This window comes from Poromitra crassiceps, assembly GCF_964638095.1.
Source record: "Poromitra crassiceps genome assembly, chromosome: 6".
Classification (NCBI taxonomy): domain Eukaryota; kingdom Metazoa; phylum Chordata; class Actinopteri; order Beryciformes; family Melamphaidae; genus Poromitra; species Poromitra crassiceps.
Window position 1 is genome coordinate 54961907 of NC_139627.1, and position 26878 is coordinate 54988784.

Here is a 26878-nt window from a genome sequence, read left to right on the forward strand (position 1 = left end):
CCTACGGACATTTCAAGGAATACATGCAATCAGGCAGATTGTCTGATTGAACCAGACAATCTTATCACAAAGAAGGCTGGCTCTGATTACCACGACTTGTTATTTAATGGAGACCAGAGGTAAGATGATCGAGTTCAAACTGCTTATGTGATGATGCACGTTTTTAAACGATAGAAATGCTCATTCTTCAGGCCATTACGCACAGCGCAGCTGACTACAGCACCTGTTACTACTACTACTACTGTTTTATCCAGAAAGGCGCACTGTTTCCTGCTTTGTGTTGGATCGAGGTCGGATCACGTTCTCACCACAAACGAACCGCACCAGAGTTCGTTTGGAAGCGGACCGAGACCACCCTTTCTTGGCGATCTCGGTCACTCCCCCAAACGAACCGCACCAAGGGGGAAAACGCTCTCTGTTTCAGAACAACTGCTCCAAACGAGATAGGTGTGAATACACCCTTAGGCTTGTCAGTTCTGAAGTTTGCATACCAGCTACTGCACTACCAGCTAGTGTTACTTTCATATTAGTATTGTAAAGTATAATATCATTAAATTTAGGCAAATGCTGGTGGATTTTGCTGTAGCTGGTAAATGAGTCTCCAGGCAGAGATCTGAGAGACATGCAGAGGTCCTGTAGTGTTTCAAGTGTGCTTGGCTGGTAAAACGGTCAAACTGAATGTTGGCCTCTCTCTCTGCTGGACAAAAGCTTTCCTGTCCTGCTTACATGACAATGGTGCTGCAGGATGTTGTCAGAGCAGGTCTGACCCGTTTTAAAATACAACTGACATACACAAACACACGCACACACTGACTCACACACACACACTGACAGGCACAGACACACACACACATAGACATGGACATGGAGAAAATCACCGGTCTGGGCAAGCTCGATTTGGTGCATCGAATATGAAAACCAATCACTGTCTAATATGCAAATACAGGCAAAGAACCCTGACTCCAAACTTGGAAGCTTCATCTGGAACCTCTAGCGCAGAGTGAACGTGTCAGTACTGAGAGTAGGCTATCATTACTGGCTGCCATCCTGGGAAAAAAATATTGCTTAGGCTGACTGTAGCTAATGTTAGCATTAGGGGTGCACCGATTGCAATTTTGTTGGCCGGTTCCGATTTCAGATTTTTTAATAGTCTGACTTGCCGATACCGATTTTTGCCGATTCCGATTTTCTTTCTAAGAACAACAATTGACAGCTTACACAAACGTTTTTGTAACTTAGTTTGAAAATTAAGATTCATAGAACAATTCTTATCATTTGCATGAAGTAGGACCATCTCACTCAAACACATCTCAAAATAAAAGTGTTCCAGGTTACTGGACAGAGCTTTTTTGTGCAAATACAATGAATACAAAAATTTAATAAAATCCAATAGCCTATATCGCACAGCTATCATGCATTTACTTTTCCAAAAGAAAACGGGTGCAACAGAACATCAAAATGATCCATGGACAAGGAGTTTATAGCCTGGCTCCAGACCAGTCTTCTTGAGTAGAGGGGAAATTAGTTTATGAGTTACAGTAACGATCTTCAGTCTGAATATCAGGCGGAGTTTACACACAGTCCGAAATTTTCGTATGCGTTTTTTTTTATCTGCCATCCGAAAAAAGATCGTCACGCACAGAAAACCTTGCACACTTGAGTCTGATGCATTTTTATTATTATGTCCGTCGTTCTATTTGCAATACGAAACAAATAGTCTCTCCTCTATCCACGTTACAACATAGCCCTTTTCCCACATGCGCTTTGTACCGCAAAATGACCGGAACGTGGTCAAATGGCTGCATGTGGGAAAGGCGCCGTGCCGGTATAAGCGCGACCCCGTCCCCGCGATAGACAGACAGGTGAGAAAGGGGTCCAGTCATTTTCCGCTATCAGTGGGCTGTGACTTCGTGGACCAGGTTGCACACAGTAGACAGTCCAACACCAAATACACAGCTGATTGTTCGATATTCCCCTGGTGTTGCGTACCACCAAAGGACTATTGCTAGTCGCAAACGCGCTTCCAGTGGTTTTCGCCACCGGGTGATCTTGCGTGTGGGTCGGACCAGACTCAGCACGTAATACCGGGACATGCGAAAATGACGCTTACATTCCACGTCGTCAAAATTGTTCAGAGCATCTTCCGAAAATAAATTCCCTCCTGGTCTCTCTCGCTTCCAGACGGCTCTAGTCTCACGCAGCAGCGCAGAGGTACATAACACTGTCATGATCTGTCCCCGGTTTAGTCTATCTTCATATTCTGCGCGACACTCTCATGGGCGAGGTGTACACACGTTGCTTAATGTTCCAGCGGGCATAATCTAATCATTAGCGCACATTAAAGCAAACTGGCGAAATGATCTTGTGATAATAAGAGCAGTAGCCTATGTCAGCTTCATGTGTGTGTGTGTGCTGATTTTCCCCTCTCCTCTCTGCTCGCTCTCTGGCCACAGTCCGTCCTCCTCCTTCAGTCACAGCCCGACAGGGACTAAGCAACGTTGCCGACAGCCAAGGCAAGCCCGGACACATCAAATGAAGCCAGTCTGTAAAAACTGCTTCAACGCGACGCAGGTGAACGGATAAACAAGCAAACTTATTTCACCATTCGGAGTTTTGCCGACACGTCACTCCCCACCCGCTCTGCAGTGCCGCCCCCCCCCCCCCCCCACATACAGGCAATTTCGCTGATAGATTCCCACATGCCAGAGGAGAGGTGTGAAGGGAAATGTCCGATATTGACTTACAGGTAATTTTCCGGTACGCATGTGGGAAAACGGCTCATGACTGACAGGCTGAGGCAGCAGCGCTGATGTGGAATGGAGAAGGCAGGTCGGGGAATGGTTATACTGGACACAATGCTCGCGTTCACCTCGCCAAGCCAGCTGTGCGCTGTGGCCGGGTGCAGCAGCACTGCTTCCTGGGTAGAGAGAGCAGAGAGAAGGGGGCCAGTGAGGTGAAGCGAGCCGCTCAGACTGGACTCCAGCCGAGCAGGACTCGGCCGCACCTCTGTCTCCACGGCTTATTTTTGACTTGCATGTGTGACAAACTGCGAGCTTTGTCTACTTCACTGACGGTGAAAAAAATCCACAACGAGGAAGGTATGCTGGCGTGTGTGGTGTGGTGGCTGGGTGCCTGTCTCGGTGCTTTGGGGTGCGCGCACGTCACGTGAAAATCGGCTCACAGAATCGGCTATTTAGAGCGACCGGTATTAGTATATATTAAAGATACGCTAAAATGCTGCCAGCTAAGCCAACCCAGTGATTGCAGTATCGAGTCTGTCAGTGTGAGGATCACACTATCTTCCGAAATGTCCTTTGTTTTGGTATGTTTATACTGCCCTCCCTCTGCCAAAGCTGATTTTTTATTACAACTAAAAACTCTTTTAAGTCAATATGCTGATCACTCTGAGACTATATCGATTGGGGACCTAAACGTAAATTGGGACGTGAAAAAAAAGAAAGAAAAAACCTAAAAAAAACTATGGATGATTTAAACCTGTCCCAGCTGATTGAACAGCCCACGAGAATTACCAACATCTCTAAAACTAGAATTGACTTGCTGTTCACGAATAAACCTGACAGAATCACCTCCACCCATAACCTCCTGACTGGCCTGTCAGATCACAACATGATTCTTTTTTCTAGAAAACTAACTAACTCTCGTTTTTCCAAATCCTTCCTTAAACGTGCCAATCGACACCTCTTTCTGAATTCATACCAAAAAGCCAACAATCACACCTGGCCTCAGCCCTGCACGACTACAACTGGGATGAAAACATTCTAACATGTACAAACACTGACACGGGTTGTGATCTGTTCCACAAGTCAGTACAGGAGGTCATAGCCCCTTTCACCAGCAGAGGGGGTGGTGGGTCAAAGAAGGGCTTCTCTCTGCCGTGGGTCACGGCTGACTGTAGGGAACTGATGTCCACTAGGGACTCTCTCTTAAAACAGTCTCTCAAATCAGGCCTGAGCACCGACAGACTGAAGTTTACATCTTGTAGGAATAAAGTCACCCTAACACTGCGGAAAGCTAAAGCCAACTTTTTTTTGCAAATCATTGAGAATGCACATGGAAATAGCAAAATCATCTGGCAGAATATTAACAAATTACTGGGCCGTAAATGCAATCAGGACAAGGATCTGGAGCTCACCATAAACAACACACTAGTGAGGGATCCCACTACACTGGCATCTGGCTTAAACCACTTCTTTATTGAGTCAGTAAATGACATAGCCCAGCTCTTTCCCCCTCCTGATTGCATGGACAGCCCTGTCAACCCCTCTCACCAAATCTTTGAGCTCACAGAAATAACTGACCTAGAAGTTGCCAAAATTATAGTTGGCCTAAGGAACTCCACAGCCAAGGACGTCTTTGGCTTCAACACCAACTTTATCAAAGAGCATAAAGACGCTCTGCTCCGCCCTATCACCCACCTGGTCAATCTGTCTATTAAACACGCAGTGGTTCCCTTGGTCTGGAAGATGGCAGTAGTCCCCCCAATTTTTAAAGCTGGGAAAAAAACTGATATGTCTAATTATAGACCGATAAGCATTTTACCGATCATCTCAAAAATAGCTGAGAAATGGGTTGCTAAGCTTTTGGTTGAACATCTCAGCAACGAACACCCTCTGCTGCATCCCATGCAATTTGGTTTTCGGGCCCATCACTCGACCGAGACGGCCATTTCTGTCTTAGTTGAAAAAATCAAGGGGCTTCTAGACTGCAATGCCTGTGTCGGTGCTGTCTTCTTAGACTTAAAGAGAGCATTTGATACGGTGAACCACCAAGTCCTTCTGTCCAGATTAACTCACTTTAACTTCTCCAATCATGCACTGAACTGGTTTAAATCTTATTTAGCCAACAGAACACAATGTGTAATGGTAGATGGGGCCAAGTCCTCCTATTTGGAGTGTCCAGTGGGCGTTCCCCAAGGGTCGGTCCTTGGACCACTTCTTTTCTCATTATTTATTAATAATTTGCCGTATTTCTGTTCAAATCTGCACTCCCAGATGTATGCGGATGATGCAGTAATTTTCACCCCTGCCAAAAACATCGAGGAGGCCTCTCGCCTCCTAACATCTGCTGCATCTGAGGTACAGAATTGGCTTTTCAAATCCTGCCTTTTGTTAAACACCAAGAAAACGGTTTGCATGATGTTCACCAAACGTCCTCATGCAGCAACCCGCTCAAATGTTTTTTTCAATGATGTTGAACTGGAATTAGTATCCGAATTTAAATATCTAGGTGTGATATTAGACCCCACACTGACCTTTAAGAACCAGGTCAAAAAGGTTGCTAACTCAGTCAAATTCAACCTGCTCAACTTCAAACACATTAGGCACAGCATGTCTGTAGGTTCTGCCAGGACATTCTTACATGCCATGATATTTTCTCACCTGGACTACTGTGTGACCAGCTGGTCTCTCACGAGCACATCCACTCTCAAACCACTAGAGTCACTCTATAAAAGAGCACTAAAAATATTTGACAAAAAACCCCGCTCCTACCACTATTGCAACATCCTGGTCAAACACAACTTATTAAGTTTCAATCATTTCATCTCCTTTAAATATGCGTGCACCGTTTTCAAGGCACTAAATGGCCTTGCCCCTCCCCCGCTAAATGAGTACCGTATATCTATCAGAGACCTGTATCTGGATCCACAACCAGAACCACCAGAGCCTCAATTAGAGGCGATTGTGTGATCCCTTACAGGCGCACCACCTTTGGCCAGACAGTTCTGTCGGTCAAGGGTGGAAAACTCTGGAACACAATCCCATCGGCCATTAGGGAATGCCCAACACTTGGCATGTTCAAGGGTCAAGTGAAGAGATGGCTGAAGTCCACTCAACTATGCACACATCACTAGGGTATAGAACAGTATGTTTATACTATATGTGTTGTATCTCTGTTTTTTTATTCTTTATTTTTTCTTATATCTTGTCTGAGTGAGTCCTCTATGTGGATCTCACTTTTTAGCTGTATGTTGATCCCAAACTCAGGTTTTAGTATCAGACTGTAATTCCTGTATATTGTACTCAGCACTTTTCACTTAGCCATGTAGAGCCATGTAGAGCTCTAACTCAGTTTCTCACTTTGCATTGTGTTTATATTTTAAATATGTTTTGTTGCACTCTGCTACTTTTTACCTCTATTAGGACTACCTCTCTGCATACTTGCACTTTGTTTTATGTTTACATTTTAAATATGTTTTTGTTGCACTATGTATAATTTTTACCTCTATCAGGACTCTAAGCCTGTATCATCTGGCAGGGGGACTAACAATGGAAATCAGTCCTGTGACTGCAATTGTCGTGCATTTACATTTTTTTTTAAATGTTCATTAATGTACACCTGTCCCCTATCGAGCAAATAAACGAATTTAATTGAATTGAATTGAACCGGCGCAGATCACCGATCGAGGCAGATCACGTGAAAATCGGCCATTTCCGGTCACGTGCCGATCGATCGGTGCATCCCTAGTTAGCATGCTAGTTATCAAACAGCTATTAGCTAGCTAGCGATCTCCATTCACAGCGGTTTTCAATATCATTCTCCTAATCAACAGTGTCTCTTGTCTCTCTCCCTTTTGTCTCTTTCTTTTCTCCTTTCTTATTTGATCTTGTCTTTCCTTGCCTCTTTTCCCTTCCCTCCCTCCTTGTCTTGTCCTTGGGGGCGGCTTTAGCTCAGGAGGTAGAGCGGGTCGGCCAATGATGCAAGGGTTGGCGGTTCGATCCCCGCTGCCTCCCAGCTGCCGTCGTTGTGTCCTTGGGCAAGACACTTAACCCCAAATTGCTCCCGATGGTGTGGTGCGTGGCAGCCTGCCGCCATCGGTGTATGAATGGGTGAATGTAGACTATCTACTGATTGTAAAGCGCTTTGGATAAAAGCGCTATATAAATGCAGACCATTTACCATTTACCATTTGTCTCCTTCCCTCTCCTCCCTGCAGGAAGGCCAGGTGTTTGTCTGTGGGGTGAAGTATCGTGAGGAAGACTTCATGATCCAGGAGGAGGAGGTAGGATGCAGCAACACATGCTCAAAGTGAACTGGGTGGAGTTCCCCCCACTTTCCCATAACATGCCTTCTTTCAAATGAATAGAAAGAAAACATACAAAATACACATTTAGATGTTTATTTTATTACACTTTGTCTATGTGGCCTAGATTTCTCCTAAATTCACCAAAAGTTAGCATTCCACAGCATGCATCACTATCTGCCCCGTATCATATGAGGTATCGTTGTAAAGCTCTCTGTCTCCTGCACAGTGTTATCGGATCCAAATATGCTCATTTCCTTTGCATCAGCAACCAACCAAGCTAAACACGAAATCTCATTGGCTCGTGCCAATTTCTGACGTTATCTTTACAGGTCGTTTTCTCAAAATGAGTTTTTTCCACCGCATACTCTGAGCTAGAAATTAGTGCTGCACGATTTGGGGAAAAGGTGCGATTAGCGATTAGGGTGGACAATATTGCGATTGCGATTGTGATTGCGATATAATAAACAAGAGTTTTTTTTTTACCTTTATTTATACAGGGGGAGTCTCACTGAGAGCAATGCTCTCTTTTTCAGGAGTGCCCTGTTCACATTCACACACACATTCATACCTGGAAGCTGACCAGTACAACCACAGTCTGATCTGCTGGCCACTGATCAGCTCCACTGGAGCAGTTGGGGTTAAGGCCTTGCTCAAGGGCACCTCAGTGGTGGTAATGAGGGAGGGGCAAGCGCTGCCTTTTCACTTTCCCCACCCAGATTTATCCTGCCGGTCCCGGGGATTGAAGCTCGCTTCTCTAACCGTTGGGCCACCACTGCCCAGGTATCTAGGGATGTGCCGGCATGAGTTTTTGACGGTATGATAACCTTGGACAAAAATACCACGGTTTCACATATCACAGACTAAAATACATGAAATATGTTACAATTTAAAATATATTAAAACTAAAAAAATAAAACAATTTGAAATTAAATTATCTTTACGAAAGAATAAAACATTTTGAGACATTTGCCTGTCCCAAACATGTAAAAAAGAAACACCAGTCAAATAGAAACTGCACTGTGTTACAGCACATAGAAGATGGCTCAGCAAAGTTGCAAAGTTAGTTACATCTGTCCAGCAATACTAATGAATGATACACCCCGTTTATTTATTTTGTAGCGACAGATGGCCTTAAACGCCACACTCACGTGACGCTTCTTGAGAGAGAGAGGTGAGAACGTGCATCTGCAGACTTTTAACGAGGGGACCATGAAGGCGTCATGTGACAGGCTAGTTAGCTAGCCTGGAGGTGATGCTGCCAGTGCTGGCAGCTGCGACAGTGTTTTGCTATCAACCTTGTTAATCTCGTTATATTCTTCATCACAGCGGGTCATCCCCACTGTGTACTTAATCGCGCACTAGTTCTGCATAAGCACCTGCAGCTCTCTCCTTATTTTACTGACGTTCTCACTGATCACACGGCTGTTTACATGCGTTTCTGAACGAACGGCTAGCTAGTTATTAGCATAGCTTGCTGTTAGCGATCATGGATGTTCTCTCTCGCCCTCTCTGTAGATAATATGTACCTTGCTGCACATAACATTACTTATTTGCGGGAGTGCATGGGAGAAGTCTCCCGCTAGTATTGATGCCCAGTGTGATGGCTGAGAAACGTGTGTTTGCTGCGTCGCGTGTAACGTTAGTTTAAAGGAGGCTCTCACACACAGTGTGTGTGTGTGTGACACACTCAAAAAGACGTGAAAAAAATAAAATAATCGCACACTTTTGCGGTTATGCAATCGCACGTGCTGACATCGCGATTGCGATTGCGATTCGATTAATCGTGCAGCACTACTAGAAATCTCCACTTCAATACACTACATACACCAATCATTCATAGCTTGATTTATATAACATTTTATTCCTAAAAACATGGTGAAAATTGATTTTATTTATTTATTTATTTATTTATTTATTTATTTATTTATTTATTTAATTTATGTTTTTGACAGTATTTTGTGATTTATGGAGTGATAAAAGAGATTCCCTCTGTCAAAACCTTTGGATCTAATATGTCAAAATTAAACAAGAATTTTGATTGCATATTTAATAATACAATGCCTCATTTGCATATTTAAACATACAATTTCTGAAAACTTGGATAACTGGCTGGTTGCATAACTGGCTGGTTGGCTAACTGGCTGGTTGGCTAACTGGCTGGTTGGCTAACCGGCTGGTTGGCTAACCGGCTGGTTGGCTAACTGGCTGGTTGGATAACCGGCTGGTTGGCTAACCGGCTGGTTGGCTAACCGGCTGGTTGGCTAACCGGCTGGTTGGCTAACTGGCTGGCTGGCTAACTGGCCTGTTTGGCTAACTGGCTGATTGGCTAACCAGCTGGTTGGCTAACTGACTGGTTGGATAACCGTCCGGTTGGCTAACTGGCTGGTTGGCTAACTGGCTGGTTGGATAACTGGCTGGTTGGCTAACCGACTGGTTGGATAACCGGCTGGTTGGCTAACCGGCTGGTTGGATAAGCGGCTGGTTGGATAACCGGCTGGTTGGCTAACTGGCTGGCTGGCTAACTGGCCTGTTTGGCTAACCGGCTGATTGGCTAACCAGCTGGTTGGCTAACTGACTGGTTGGCTAACTGACTTGACTGGTTTCAGGTGGAGGTGGACCTGCCTTCCCAGTTCCAGCTGCGGCAGCTGGAGGAGAGCATCAGAGTGCTGGAGAGGGAGCAGATCGAGCTCATCAACGTCCCCGTGCCCGAGTTCGATGACAGCGACCCGGCCGACATCGTCCACGACTTCAACCGGGTCAGAGGACAGGAGACCCTTTAACTCCCACCACTAACAGACACAACAGACACCACTAACAGACACAACAGACACCACTAACAGACACAACAGACACCACTAACAGACACAACAGACACCACTAACAGACACAACAGACACCACTAACAGACACAGCAGACACCACTAACAGACACAACAGACACCACCAACAGACACAACAGACACCACTAACAGACACAACAGACACCACTAACAGACACAACAGACTGTCACTGAAACAGACTGACTAAACGGACTGACTCAAGACAGATGCTGACCAACCCTGTGACACTTTTGTGGCATCAACATATAGACCAAATTGATTTTTCATTTATTATACTTTTGGCTGATCTGAATGCTACAAAGCAAAGTTTTTTTTTATTAACTGGACGAAAAGACATTTCCGTCCTGTACTCCTCTGTAACATTACATCCATAAGAATTAGGGATTAGGATTAGGACCTCACGATACGATATGTATCACAATACATTGCGATACAATACATATTGCGATATATTGCAATACTCTCCATAATTTACTGAAAATGTAATTCGCTGTGTACCACCCAGGTAGTGTAATAATATGTACATCACTTTATATTGATAACTTAGTGGACAAATTGAGTCAAAACTACTGAGTGTTGAGTCTGTTACTGAACGTACTGAAATCAAAAGTATTTTTATTGTGTCACTGAGCACACGGCTGTGCAAAAAATCGATATGGCGATATATCACGATATCTTTCTGAAATATCGATACAGTATAGTGGACAAAATATATATATATTTCCTCGTTAAATCTTGTAAGCTGTTAAAACGACCAGATGTCACTGTACACTCGCCGGGAATCTCTGTGCACCTGCACATGATGCAAATATGTCCTGAAAAGTCTGTTTTCCACCTCAGCACAGTATCGCTGCCCACATCAATGTATATTTGCCAGAAAAGTCTGTTGAACACAGACAGGGCTTTCCTATGGCAGTGGTTCTCAAATGGGGGCACTTTGCCAGGGGGTCCGCAAAAAGTTTTCAGGTAAAAAATAATAATAATAATAAAAATAAAAATAAAATGCTACATGTTACTTATTCCTTCTAGATCAGGGGTGCCCAATACGTCGATCGCGATCGACCGGTCGATTGCGAAGGTAGTGTGGTAGATCGCATGGCATTGAGGGAAAAAAAATAAAAAATAAAAATATATAATAAAATATAATAAAATATAATGGAAGTACATGCAGTTGTTTATTTTAATTATGGATCATAATACAATGCAATTGTATTGTAAAGTGAGAAAAAATAAATCATGTATTGGGGGAAAAAGTGATGCATCGATTTAAGATGCATCGATAATCATAATCGAATCCTAGCCCTCTGAATCGTAATCGAATCGAATCATGTGGCCAGTGAAGATTCACAGCCCTAATGTCAAGTGGTTGTGGGACAACGAGAAAGTGTTGTGAGGTTAGTTACTGCAGGCTGGAAACGATGTGTGTGCGTTTGCGATGTTGAAACTGGACTGGCTGGCTACTTGAAAAGTAGATCTTGGGTCAAAAAAGTTTGGGCACCCCTGATCTAGATAGATAGATAGATAGATAGATAGATAGATACTTTATTGATCCTTTGCAGGAAATTCATGTGTCACGTAATGCAGCTACATTCAACATGTCAGGACAAAACACGAAAAACATGAGGACATTGAAACATGTAGCAAGGCACACAAAAAGTACTGTCAAGTACTAAGAAAAAGGTGCAGCAATAATAATGTTAATAATACTAGAGTGCAAACCGCTGGCCAACAAGATAAAAATATAATATAAGCAGCAACACCCACACACAAGCGCACACACACACACACACACACACACACACACACACACACACACACACACACACACACACACAGAGTAAAAAAAAAACTACTTCCTACATGGTGCTAGTCTATCAAAATATCTTGGCTGTCATTGATTGTGTTGCATAGTGGTTTTCTGTACTGTTGACAACTTGTGATATTGTAAGTCGCTTTGGACAAAACAAAAGTGTCTGCTAAATGACGTAATGTAAATGTAATGTAATAAAAATATTATTATTATTATTATTTTGCAAAATCTTCATAGTTCAACGAAAATAGTTTATGCTTTAAATCTAAAATGGTTCATGGATTACATTCTAATAACAAACCTATCAAATTAAAAGTCAAGCACGTTACCGTGGAAACAATTAAGCTTAGCCCAAAATCACAAATCAGAATGAGGGGGTCCCCGGTATATTTTCTATCTTGTAAGGGCTCCTTGGCTGAAAAACATTTGAGAACCTCTGCCCTATGGGACAGCCCTGATTCTAATGTGATCTCAGCTCATTGATCAGTTTCCTTCATCTCCTCTATGGAGAATACAGTAACCTTAAAGAGTAATGAAACACCAAACTCTAATCTGTGTAAAGCCCGACGTCTAAATAAAAACATGGCCATCTGCTATTGGCTGATCTTTAGTGCCAATGGTGGTGTTCAGTTACTCTTTAGCTACTTAGCCTGCTAGCTAATCCTAGAACTGGGCTGTTAGCAAACATACAGACACCTCTAGCATGTTACATACAACATGAGAACACTGCTTACACAACATTGTTTATTTGTGTATAGCTGCTAATCACAGTTCCAGTCTCAAAGGGATTCACTCCCTCCGCCCACTAGGGTTGTGTGATGTCAACCAAATAGCCATCGTGATGGTTCCCCCCCCCCCCCCCCCCATCGTCATTGACGGGGGGGGGGGGGGGGGGGGGCTAATTAATTATTTATTAAGTCGCTGCGGTGCTCTAATGCCATTTGGCTACGCCGCTGCAATGCGTTCACATTTAACAACAGGACAGCTGAGCTCTACATGAGACCAGCGTGCTTGGATAGGCTACTGTTAGCCTCTGTGCTACAGCACAGAGCCAGGCGACTTTGACAGTGGCTGTCACTACCAGCAATTTGAACGGCGCAAAACAATGTTAACGTTACAGATCCTCACCAATAACGTGTGTGTGTGTTGAATTTAACTATAGCTGGCAGTAAACTGACTGAATTACTGGCTGATATAATGTTAGATTCGCGTGGGCTTTTGAACCTAATGAGAGAGTTGAGGAGAAATGACTGATGAGTCTCGCGTTGAGGCTACAGCTGCTGTATCTATGGAGCGACTCCAACTTTCACTTTGGAAACAGGCGAGTTAAATTCACAGTTGAAGACTTGTACTCACTTTGGGCTGAAAACAGGAAAGAACGTGAAGTTTCTTCTTTGTCTTAAAAAGTTTTCACAACAACACAAAAGACTTCTCACACGCGGGGGACGCCCCGGCGACATTAAACAAGCGCACCCAGTTCAGAGAAGCAGTGGAGCGGAGGAGGGGAGGCTTCTCTGAACTGAACTGGGTGCGCTTGTTTAATGTCACCCATGCGTCCCCCGCGCGTCACGGTAAGTGGACTTGGCCTTTTTTATGATTAAAACGGCACAATTTTAATTCGAACAGATAATTAATTACGATGATCCGATGTAGAAGGCTCAGAGGTCGATGGGAAGTCGGCCCATCACGATGGTCGATGCCATCGTCCATCGTGCCAACCCTACTGCCCACCACATGTTGAAACCAATGAAAACGACACTCCCCAACCTGAGGCCTGCGCGACTGAGAACGGAGAAGTCTCACACCAACTTCATGAGATCAAACATGTTAGAAGCCTTGGCAGGAAGACACAGACTGTGTGCCGTCATACGACCCCATCTTACTAATATAATAGGTTGGCCGGCGGTTCCGTGCAGATGCACGGCGCACAATTGCTCAACTGCACATGCACAATGCGCATGCCAGATGAGCGGGCGAGGTCGCTCGAGGGTAAAACAAAGAGATTAGCGCGGCCAGTTCAGCGGGCGAGGGACGCTTAAAAGGAGCGCACAAAGAGCAGGCGAGGGACGCTTGAAAGGAGCACAAAGAGCAGGCGAGGGACGCTTGAAAGGAGCGCACAAAGAGCAGGCGAGGGACGCTTGAAAGGAGCACAAAGAGCAGGCGAGGGACGCTTGAAAGGAGCACAAAGAGCAGGCGAGGGACGCTTGAAAGGAGCACAAAGAGCAGGCGAGGGACGCTTGAAAGGAGCACAAAGCGCAGGCGAGGGACGCTTGAAAGGAGCACAAAGAGCAGGCGAGGGACGCTTGAAAGGAGCACAAAGCGCACTCAGCTCAATTTCTAGTATCTTCAGGACCCCCTCGTGGGGAGATCATACATCTCAAGGGCTTTATTGACTTGACGTCACTGCATTGAGTTCATGCAAACTAAATTGCATGATGTCGCACGAGCGGAGAACGTACGTCTGGGTTCTTACAAATCCAATATAAAAATATTATTACCGGAGTTGGATGAAGTTAGAGTCATGCAGTTAAAGTGATTTCTAGTTAAACATGTTCACGGAGTTGTAAAATGTAGATTTGTACAAAGTAGTTAAGTTTTCTAGAGTCCAGGTATGGAGCAGAGAAGTAGTTTTCCTGGCCTGGTGATATTTATTGTTGTTCCCTCTCTCTCGTGTGTCCAGAGGCTGACTGCCTACCTGGACCTGAGCCTCAACAAGTGCTACGTCATCCCCCTCAACACCTCTGTCGTCATGCCGCCCAAAGACCTGCTGGAGCTGCTGATCAACATCAAGGTAACGCACACTCACATTCACACAGTGAGCTGCTGGTCAACATCAAGGTAACGCACACTCACATCCACACAGTGAGCTGCTGATCAACTTCAAGGTAACGCACACTCACATCCACACAGTGAGCTGCTGGTCAACATCAAGGTAACGCACACTCACATCCACACAGTGAGCTGCTGGTCAACAGCAAGGTAACGCACACTCACATCCACACAGTGAGCTGCTGGTCAACATCAAGGTAACGCACACTCACATCCACACAGTGAGCTGCTGGTCAACATCAAGGTAACGCACACTCACATCCACACAGTGAGCTGCTGATCAACTTCAAGGTAACGCACACTCACATCCACACAGTGAGCTGCTGGTCAACATCAAGGTAACGCACACTCACATCCACACAGTGAGCTGCTGGTCAACATCAAGGTAACGCACACTCACATCCACACAGTGAGCTGCTGGTCAACAGCAAGGTAACGCACACTCACATCCACACAGTGAGCTGCTGGTCAACATCAAGGTAACGCATGCTCACATCCACACAGTGAGCTGCTGGTCAACATCAAGGTAACGCACACTCACATCCACACAGTGAGCTGCTGGTCAACTTCAAGGTAACGCACACTCACATCCACACAGTGAGCTGCTGGTCAACATCAAGGTAACACACACTCACATCCACACAGTGAGCTGCTGGTCAACATCAAGGTAACGCACACTCACATCCACACAGTGAGCTGCTGGTCAACATCAAGGTAACGCACACTCACATCCACACAGTGAGCTGCTGGTCAACTTCAAGGTAACGCACACTCACATCCACACAGTGAGCTGCTGGTCAACATCAAGGTAACGCACACTCACATCCACACAGTGAGCTGCTGGTCAACTTCAAGGTAACGCACACTCACATCCACACAGTGAGCTGCTGGTCAACATCAAGGTAACGCACACTCACATCCACACAGTGAGCTGCTGGTCAACATCAAGGTAACGCACACTCACATCCACACAGTGAGCTGCTGGTCAACAGCAAGGTAACGCACACTCACATCCACACAGTGAGCTGCTGGTCAACTTCAAGGTAACGCACACTCACATCCACACAGTGAGCTGCTGGTCAACATCAAGGTAACGCACACTCACATCCACACAGTGAGCTGCTGGTCAACAGCAAGGTAACGCACACTCACATCCACACAGTGAGCTGCTGGTCAACAGCAAGGTAACGCACACTCACATCCACACAGTGAGCTGCTGGTCAACATCAAGGTAACGCACACTCACATCCACACAGTGAGCTGCTGGTCAACATCAAGGTAACGCACACTCACATCCACACAGTGAGCTGCTGGTCAACATCAAGGTAACGCACACTCATTCACTCTTGCTTTGAGCTTCATGTGCTGGCAGGTGTGTGCCAGTCACAGGTGTGTGCCAGTCACAGGTGTGCAAAATGTGGCTAGGTTGGTGACCAGCATGAGGAGGAGGTGCCAAGCTGTTGTGGCTGCGTATGGATCTTCCACACGCTACTGAGGTCCCTGACGGTGTCAAATGAATAAAGTGTAAAAATGGCCAATATACATCAGATTAGGCCCCGCCCCCTTTTAGGGCAAAAACACAAGCCTTTCCACGTTGACTTCAATGTAAAATAGCACTACCCCAGAAAATTATAGAAAAATAACAGAATCAATCTCGTTTATTAATGACCCCAAAACAACATGACATAACAATATTTATTTTGTTGACAAAGGCTTTACGCCGAAACGTCCAATTTTTTTTCACTGCCCAATAAAAGGCTGTTTTTCAATTAGCCTCCCGTGAGTGCCGGCTCTCCTTTTTCATAACAATATATTACAACTCGCCTGGCCATAGAATGGGCAAAATACATCGGAAATATGACTTTGACCCATCTAAAATCATGTGACTCATGTCACATATTTACATTACAGCCCCGGCTGGTCGTCATAGCGACCGCACATCTGCCCTCCGCCCATACCATAGCCCAAGTAGGATATAACGTATAACGTTAAAATTAAATTCATACACGGAACTTTTAAACTGGTTAGGAAATCCTGTTGCCTCTATATGACCTACATGGGCAATGAGACCATCAGCCAGGAGAATGGATATCAATTTGCTGTTATTTAGCCTACATGCATGCACGCTACGGGGAGAAGGGAAGCCAAGCCACCACCCGGCTTGCGCTGCGCGGGGGACAGGAGTTACGCTACGGGGAGAAGGGAAGCCACCACCCCGGCGGCCTCTCACCAGACAAGACCGCGGCTTCACTAAACCCCCGCCTCCGGCCTAGCAGAGCCGACGTTACACACAACTACAAGGGGTTCCCGAGCAGCGGACTTTTTCTCTCTCAAAATAATTGAAACCCGCTATGTTAAGGCTGAGCAAGGAGATCGATTTTATTTCACCAGAGCCGAAGGCAGCAACACAAAAGACTGATGGAAATAACAAGAGAATTAGCAACAGGCGGACACTGGAAGTAGGTCAGAGACGGGTCATGAGTCACATGATTTTAGATGGGTCAAAGTAATATTTCTGATGTATCTTGCCCATTCTATGGCCAGGCGAGTTTTAATATATTGTCATGTCATGGTGTTTTGGGGTAATCAATAAACGAGATATATTCTGTTATTTTTCTATATTTTGTTGTTGTTGTGCTATTTTACATTGAAGTCAACAGGGATAGTCTTGTGTTTTCTCCCTAAAAGGGGGCGGGAACATGTGGCGCCTACAAAATGACGTATTGCCGATCTGATGCATGTGTTGTTTTGTCCTTATCACTGTGGGAGAGTGCAATCATCCAATCCACCAAGCAACTTAAAGCAAGAGTGAATACCAACAGAAGAATATTGCAGGGGATTTCACACACACACACACACACACACACACACACACAGATTTCTCTAAAATGTGCGTGTTTCCTTCACTTATGGTTTCTTTCGTTGTACGGATGAGCTGTTGTGTTTGTTGCTTCCAGGCCGGCACCTATCTGCCCCAGTCCTACCTGATCCATGAGGAGATGGTGGTGACGGAGCGTCTGGAGCACGTGGACCAGCTGGGCTACTTCATCTACAGCCTCTGCCGTGGGAAGGACACCTTCAAGCTGCAGCGCAGGGACCGAGTCCTGGGTGAGAGACACGCTCCTCTCTACACGCCGCCTTTGCTTTTCCACTGGGCGAGAACCGAACTGAGGCGGTACTTTTTTCTAGTAGAACCTTTGTCGAGGTTCTGAGCCACCTGAGGCGATACCCAAAGGTGACGTGGAAACACTGTAGAATACTGATTGGTCAGAGAATCATTGTCAATCGCCTTTTTCCCCTCACCCAAGTAACACAGGTGCAAGCAAAACATTCATGAGGATTTCCAACTTCCAATCCATTTGTTCCAGTGCCCTTGTGAAGGTTTTGCTTGCACCTGTGTTACTTCCTGCCTTTCAGACACAACATGGGTAGGGATGTAATGATAACCGGTTTTAACGATAACCGTGATAACATTCCTTACGATAACCGTACCGTTTCAAATTTTCATTATCATTAAAACCGTGGTACCGTGATTACAGTGCGTGAATACACACTGATACATGCCACAAACATGTCTGAAATATATTGATACATGCCACAAACATGTCTGAAATATATTGATACATGCCACAAACATGTCTGAAATATATTGATACAGGCCACAAACATGTCTGAAATATATTGATACAGGCCACAAACATGTCTGAAATGTCTGAAATATATTGATACAGGCCACAAACATGTCTGAAATATATTGATACATGCCACAAACATGTCTGAAATATATTGATACATGCCACAAACATGTCTGAAATATATTGATACAGGCCACAAACATGTCTGAAATATATTGATACAGGCCACAAACATGTCTGAAATATATTGATACATGCCACAAACATGTCTGAAATATATTGATACATGCCACAAACATGTCTGAAATATATTGATACATGCCACAAACATGTCTGAAATATATTGATACATGCCACAAACATGTCTGAAATATATTGATACAGGCCACAAACATGTCTGAAATATATTGATACAGGCCACAAACATGTCTGAAATATATTGATACAGGCCACAAACATGTCTGAAATATATTGATACAGGCCACAAACATGTCTGAAATATATTGATACATGCCACAAACATGTCTGAAATATATTGATACATGCCACAAACATGTCTGAAATATATTGATACATGCCACAAACATGTCTGAAATATATTGATACATGCCACAAACATGTCTGAAATATATTGATACAGGCCACAAACATGTCTGAAATATATTGATACAGGCCACAAACATGTCTGAAATATATTGATACAGGCCACAAACATGTCTGAAATATATTGATACATGCCACAAACATGTCTGAAATATATTGATACATGCCACAAACATGTCTGAAATATATTGATACATGCCACAAACATGTCTGAAATATATTGATACATGCCACAAACATGTCTGAAATATATTGATACATGCCACAAACATGTCTGAAATATATTGATACATGCCACAAACATGTCTGAAATATATTGATACATGCCACAAACATGTCTGAAATATATTGATACAGGCCACAAACATGTCTGAAATATATTGATACATGCCACAAACATGTCTGAAATATATTGATACATGCCACAAACATGTCTGAAATATATTGATACAGGCCACAAACATGTCTGAAATATATTGATACATGCCACAAACATGTCTGAAATATATTGATACATGCCACAAACATGTCTGAAATATATTGATACAGGCCACAAACATGTCTGAAATATATTGATACATGCCACAAACATGTCTGAAATATATTGATACATGCCACAAACATGTCTGAAATATATTGATACAGGCCACAAACATGTCTGAAATATATTGATACATGCCACAAACATGTCTGAAATATATTGATACATGCCACAAACATGTCTGAAATATATTGATACATGCCACAAACATGTCTGAAATATATTGATACAGGCCACAAACATGTCTGAAATATATTGATACAGGCCACAAACATGTCTGAAATATATTGATACATGCCACAAACAAGTCTGAAATATATTGATACAGGCCACAAACATGTCTGAAATATATTGATACATGCCACAAACATGTCTGAAATATATTGATACAGGCCACAAACATGTCTGAAATATATTGATACATGCCACAAACATGTCTGAAATATATTGATACAGGCCACAAACATGTCTGAAATATATTGATACAGGCCACAAACATGTCTGAAATATATTGATACATGCCACAAACATGTCTGAAATATATTGATACAGGCCACAAACATGTCTGAAATATATTGCATATCAGCCACTTCATTCTAAAGGTATCAGTATTCCGACCTCCTTCAGAAATACACATCAGTTAAACCCTGGTTACTTACAATAACTTTATTTATATAACCCCTTCAAAAAGTGAGTTTACAAAGTGCTTTGCAATCAAAATATAAAGAATACACAAAAAGACAGAGGTGAAGACTGAGCAACATTCAAATAGTTAGTGGAATAAATGTAAGATAAAAAACAAAATCAGGGATTCAAATGAGTCACCTTTACGTGAGGAGTGAGTGTATGTCTGCCCTGGTCTCTGTGACCTTTCTCACTATCCATCACTTTGCATCCCTGCAAAATAGACACTAAGGCTAAAACAAGATGAGAGTAAGATGAAAGATGAAAAGAAGACACAAAATCACATCAGAGCAAGTCTGTAAAAATGCACTTTACAAGTTTTGTTGATTGATTTATTTTTTATTAAGCATGGCACCAATAAGTGATTCACTGTGAATGCCATACAGTCATTGTAGGAGTGTTTTATTCATTATCCTACACACACACACACACACACACACACACACACACACACACACACACACACACACACTTACACACTTCCTCACAGACTGAGCCCAGTAACGAAACATGCAACACAGTGACAAGCTTCTGTTACGTCACACTGCTGCTATAGCAACAGCAGGGCTCATACCTGACACACCTCTTGTGCACACACACACACACACACACACACACACACACACACACACACACATGTCCACACACACACACACACACACACACACACACACACACACATGTCCACACTCCCTCACCTCCTGCAGAGTCACATGACAGCTTAACTCTGCCTGTGTGGACAAGCTCACTCCTCCATGCAGGAATGTGACCTGAGCCTGAAGCTGCGTGCAACAGCAGCATGTTCAGAGACGTTAATTCACACTCTGCAGTGTTTTCCTCCTTCAGTTCAGTCGCTGTGTCCAGGTTGTCACGATACTAGAATTTCTCAATTTGATACGATGCCCAGGAAAATATCGATACCCGATAGGCCTGATAATACACAGCCGTTGCCTTCCTGCACTGTTGGTGCTAATTCACAAAAGGTTGACACAAAGATATTTTTGATAAATACTCGTAAGTAATTAATGTGGATATAATGACTTAAGTGGGTAAAGGAAAATGACAGAACAGCTGAAACAGTCTAAGTTCTGAAAATGACATCACTTTACTGCAATGCAGCCTTTAAAACCATGAAAATACAACACTTTTGCCATATCACGATATTACGAAATCCAAAATCGAACACGATCTTGTTTCATATCATATCATGGATATATCGATATTGCCCAACCCTAGTATAAATGTGCTCTTTTTATGTTTATGAATTAAAAAAATGTTATATGAAATTCTGCACAGTGCAAAGCATGAGCTAATAAAGTCCCCAATAAAAGCCAAAACACGCTCGTTTTATATCTATCGGTTTTTTCAGATGTTTTTTCACGAGCTGAATGTAGTCATTCCTGTCCATTGAGCTACACAGCTAACTGCTAACTGACCTCTCTGGGTTTATACACAGGGAATCAGACTCCTAACTGACCATCTCTGGTGTTGAACACAGGGAATCAGACTGTTAACTGACCATCTCTGGTGTTGAACACAGGGAATCAGACTGTTAACTGACCATCTCTGGTGTTGAACACAGGGAATCAGACTGCTAACTGACCTCTCTGGTGTTGTTGCAGGTATGCAGAAGCGCGAGGCTCTGAACTGCCGCAAGATCCGCCACTTTGAGAACAAGTTTGTGGTGGAAACCAGCATCTGTGAGCCTTAAGAGCCGCCCGCCCGGGCCTCCCAGAGCTTGAGCGGTGTGCAGTGAGATTGGTTTCATCCTCTGTCTCTCTTTGAATTGTTCTCTTGTTTCTGCTTGTTCTTGACTTCAGGTAGTCTGTGTGAGTGAGAGAGTTGAAATGTGAAGCTGTTTGGTAAATATTCATGAAAAAGGAGAAGAGTCCTGTATTTTTCCATTTGTGTAGCGGGGGTTAAGACTGAGGGAATCATTAAGACATATAAACTAGTAGTAAGCCTCTGATTATTGAATAGTTATTTAAATTATTGTAATCAAAATAATTGCAATTATAGCATGATCACGTATTTCACGGGTAAATTACAAGTCTACCCCCTTTTTTTTCCAATTAAATGATAGAGAAATTGCAACTTTTGTACCACTGAAACTGCTTATTGGATTGGTCCAGGGAGATTTTGTTTTTTGATTTTTTTTGTCTGCTGTAGCTATTAATACACTGCGCCTATTTTTTTCTTAACCAGAACGTCATCTTAAAATCAGAGTGTGGATACCTGTTGCTCTTCTTGAGCTTGAACGATATGAAAAGTGTTGTTGTTGGATAAGAAAACAAGGATACAAGGATCATTTGGCAGTCTGGCGTAAAACCAGCAGGTGGCGCTGTAGGATGCAGCTGTTGAAAAGAGCGAAGGCCTGCACGATTTGAGGAAGCCAGCATGTATACGGAAAGTTTAACACATCTAAAGAGCTAAATTGACTCGACCTGGGATTAAATCGCTGGATCTCTGCTTTACCGGCCGAGCTAAACTCAGTGCTGCAGCATCAGGCAGTGTTACCAGATCTCGCAACACTTCTCTCACCAGATCTGGCAACACTGCCATCAAGCTCATACAGTCTGTACAGTGGAGTCCTACAGGTGCATCAAGCTCATACAGTCTGTACAGTGGAGTCCTACAGCTGCGGTAAAGCCAGAAACAACTAGGGGTGCTCCGATCCGGCTAAGCCACGATCCGATCCGATTCCTGGGGTCACGATCCGATTCCAGAATCGATTCTCGATTCCAACGATTCTCGATTCCAGAATCTCGAATCGATTCTCGATTCCAGAATCTAGAATCGATTCTCAATTATGTAGTTTTATATTGCAATAACACACAAAGGTAAATCTAAGACAAAAAATTACAAATGTATTAATGCTGAACTTCAAATTCAACTTCTGAAGTATTACAGTCAGGGCCTAAATTCATTTTGCAAACTAGGGGGCAATTCCCCCCTTATGTTCTTCAGATAAGATGGATTTATAGGCTGGGGGGGATCTGTAGACTTTGAGAAGGATTTATAGATTTTGGGGGGAGTACATTAACCATAGTTCTTAAGTGCAAGAGGTGGTGGCACCGTGGCAGTACAGTACACAAATGACATGAACATTTGGACACTGCATGTATCTTGCATGTTGCGTTCAGGTGCACTGTTTTTTTTTACAATACGAAGAAGAATCGATTCTTGGGAGTTTGGAATCGATCCAGGAATCGTGGCATTAAGCATCGCGATCCTTTTAGAATCGATTTTTTTGGAGCACCCCTAGAAACAACGCTTTAACGTAGCCTCGAGTTTAGGACGTTGTCGGCGGGCAGCTAGACGACATACATACTCGAACGTCAGCTTGACGAGGGGGTCCCAGGGGCGTCCCAGGTGAGTCCCAGGGGAGTCCCGAGCAAAATGAGTCAATTGTGTGATTTCACTAGCATTTCAGTGACTAGAAGTTAGCCCATGGAGAGAATGTAGTGCGTATACTAGATCACAGCTTTCACTCTCTCCCGTTCTCTCCCCCATCTGCTGCGCGCCACATACGGCAGCCGCGCCGCAGGCCTACATCGCCTACGGCGAGGGCTTTGACGCCCCAACCATCAAGTCCAACCATCAAGTCCAACCATCAAGTCCACATAAGGGTTAATAAATGTTTAAGACAGACAGTTACTTCCACCACCTGTTGGTCACAGCTAAAAAAGAGTTCACAGGGAAACACACACACTTATGTTAACGTCTGTAATCTTTTTCACATTTGTATGTGAAAGTTCATAGTTTTTTGAATGTATAATTTTTTTGGGATAACTGCTTTATTGTACTAATTTGTATATATAATCTCAGTAAAGGTATGGACAGACCAACTCAACAATAAAAAAAAACAACAAAAAACAGTGCTGTTGTCATTCATTTTGTGAGTGTGTGTTTTCACAGTGTTTTAATATCCCCACTAAAACCCAGCAGATAAGTGGGTTGGTCTGGTTTGACTGGCACCAAGCTGCTGCGGTGTGCAGTGTCAGCTGTCATGTGATCAGTGTCAGCTGTCATGTGATCAGTGTCGGCTGTCATGTGATCACAGTGGAAATGTGTCCTTGATTAAAGTGCTAATAGGAGGAAGGTGGCACAGGGGGATTGTGGGAAGCGGGCCAGGTTGGTGGCAGTCTGATAGACTGGGACAGAGCCAATATTTCAAGGTTTCCTGTGTAGAGCGGACATCCAAGTGAAGACTTGTGCTTCTGTATGCCGTGGTCTTGTTTACAGTCTGTATGTGGTCTTGTTTACAGTCTGTATGTGGTCTTGTTTACAGTCTGTATGTGGTCTTGTTTACAGTCTGTATGTGGTCTTGTTTACAGTCTGTATCCCGTTGTCTTGTTTACAGTCTGTATGCTGTGGTCTTGTTTACAGTCTGTATGTGGTCTTGTTTACAGTCTGTATGCCGTTGTCTTGTTTACAGTCTGTATGCTGTGGTCTTGTTTACAGTCTGTATGTGGTCTTGTTTACAGTCTGTATGATGTGGTCTTGTTTACAGTCTGTATGCTGTGGTCTTGTTTACAGTCTGTATGCCGTGGTCTTGTTTACAGTCTGTATGTGGTCTTGTTTACAGTCTGTATGCTGTGGTCTTGTTTACAGTCTGTATGCCGTGGTCTTGTTTACAGTCTGTATGTGGTCTTGTTTACAGTCTGTATGCTGTGGTCTTGTTTACAGTCTGTATGTGGTCTTGTTTACAGTCTGTATGGTGTGGTCTTGTTTACAGTCTGTATGCCGTTGTCTTGTTTACAGTCTGTATGTGGTCTTGTTTACAGTCTGTATGTGGTCTTGTTTACAGTCTGTATGCCGTGGTCTTGTTTACAGTCTGTATGTGGTCTTGTTTACAGTCTGTATGTGGTCTTGTTTACAGTCTGTATGTGGTCTTGTTTACAGTCTGTATGTGGTCTTGTTTACAGTCTGTATGCCGTGGTCTTGTTTACAGTCTGTATGCTGTGGTCTTGTTTACAGTCTGTATGTGGTCTTGTTTACAGTCTGTATGCTGTGGTCTTGTTTACAGTCTGTATGCTGTGGTCTTGTTTACAGTCTGTATGTGGTCTTGTTTACAGTCTGTATGATGTGGTCTTGTTTACAGTCTGTATGCTGTGGTCTTGTTTACAGTCTGTATGATGTGGTCTTGTTTACAGTCTGTATGTGGTCTTGTTTACAGTCTGTATGATGTGGTCTTGTTTACAGTCTGTATGCCGTGGTCTTGTTTACAGTCTGTATGCTGTGGTCTTGTTTACAGTCTGTATACTGTGGTCTTGTTTACAGTCTGTATGTGGTCTTGTTTACAGTCTGTATGCTGTGGTCTTGTTTACAGTCTGTATGTGGTCTTGTTTACAGTCTGTATGCCGTTGTCTTGTTTACAGTCTGTATGCTGTGGTCTTGTTTACAGTCTGTATGCTGTGGTCTTGTTTACAGTCTGTATGTGGTCTTGTTTACAGTCTGTATGCTGTGGTCTTGTTTACAGTCTGTATGTGGTCTTGTTTACAGTCTGTATGTGGTCTTGTTTACAGTCTGTATGCTGTGGTCTTGTTTACAGTCTGTATGTGGTCTTGTTTACAGTCTGTATGCTGTGGTCTTGTTTACAGTCTGTATGCTGTGGTCTTGTTTACAGTCTGTATGTGGTCTTGTTTACAGTCTGTATGCTGTGGTCTTGTTTACAGTCTGTATGTGGTCTTGTTTACAGTCTGTATGGTGTGGTCTTGTTTACAGTCTGTATGCCGTTGTCTTGTTTACAGTCTGTATGTGGTCTTGTTTACAGTCTGTATGTGGTCTTGTTTACAGTCTGTATGTGGTCTTGTTTACAGTCTGTATGCCGTGGTCTTGTTTACAGTCTGTATGTGGTCTTGTTTACAAGTCTGTATGTGGTCTTGTTTACAGTCTGTATGTGGTCTTGTTTACAGTCTGTATCCCGTTGTCTTGTTTACAGTCTGTATGTGGTCTTGTTTACAGTCTGTATGTGGTCTTGTTTACAGTCTGTATGCTGTGGTCTTGTTTACAGTCTGTATGCTGTGGTCTTGTTTACAGTCTGTATGTGGTCTTGTTTACAGTCTGTATGCTGTGGTCTTGTTTACAGTCTGTATGCTGTGGTCTTGTTTACAGTCTGTATGTGGTCTTGTTTACAGTCTGTATGATGTGGTCTTGTTTACAGTCTGTATGCTGTGGTCTTGTTTACAGTCTGTATGTGGTCTTGTTTACAGTCTGTATGATGTGGTCTTGTTTACAGTCTGTATGCCGTGGTCTTGTTTACAGTCTGTATGTGGTCTTGTTTACAGTCTGTATGCTGTGGTCTTGTTTACAGTCTGTATGCTGTGGTCTTGTTTACAGTCTGTATGCTGTGGTCTTGTTTACAGTCTGTATGTGGTCTTGTTTACAGTCTGTATGTGGTCTTGTTTACAGTCTGTATGCTGTGGTCTTGTTTACAGTCTGTATGTGGTCTTGTTTACAGTCTGTATGTGGTCTTGTTTACAGTCTGTATGCTGTGGTCTTGTTTACAGTCTGTATGCTGTGGTCTTGTTTACAGTCTGTATGTGGTCTTGTTTACAGTCTGTATGATGTGGTCTTGTTTACAGTCTGTATGCTGTGGTCTTGTTTACAGTCTGTATGTGGTCTTGTTTACAGTCTGTATGATGTGGTCTTGTTTACAGTCTGTATGCCGTGGTCTTGTTTACAGTCTGTATGTGGTCTTGTTTACAGTCTGTATGCCGTAGTCTTGTTTACAGTCTGTATGCTGTGGTCTTGTTTACAGTCTGTATGTGGTCTTGTTTACAGTCTGTATGTGGTCTTGTTTACAGTCTGTATGCCGTGGTCTTGTTTACAGTCTGTATGTGGTCTTGTTTACAGTCTGTATGCCGTAGTCTTGTTTACAGTCTGTA

General features: G+C 43.4%; 1 protein-coding gene across 4 annotated transcripts in view; it reads left to right on the top strand.

Moving 5' to 3' along the window:
* Window positions 1-23864, top strand: part of LOC310778893 (integral membrane protein 2B-like) — a 69603-nt gene extending 45739 nt beyond the window's left edge. For 2 of the 4 annotated variants that reach the window (XM_083639356.1, XM_083639357.1), the window contains exons 3-8: window positions 5013-5096; window positions 6956-7021; window positions 9652-9801; window positions 14377-14487; window positions 17483-17633; window positions 21611-23864. In XM_083639356.1, coding sequence (XP_083495482.1) covers window positions 5013-5096; window positions 6956-7021; window positions 9652-9801; window positions 14377-14487; window positions 17483-17633; window positions 21611-21699 — 651 coding nt within the window. In that variant the 3' untranslated portion in view covers window positions 21700-23864. The remainder of the gene's footprint in view (window positions 1-5012; window positions 5097-6955; window positions 7022-9651; window positions 9802-14376; window positions 14488-17482; window positions 17634-21610) is intronic. The other 2 variants (XM_083639358.1, XM_083639359.1) reach the window with 1 other exon arrangement.
* The last annotated feature ends 3014 nt before the right edge of the window (window positions 23865-26878 follow it).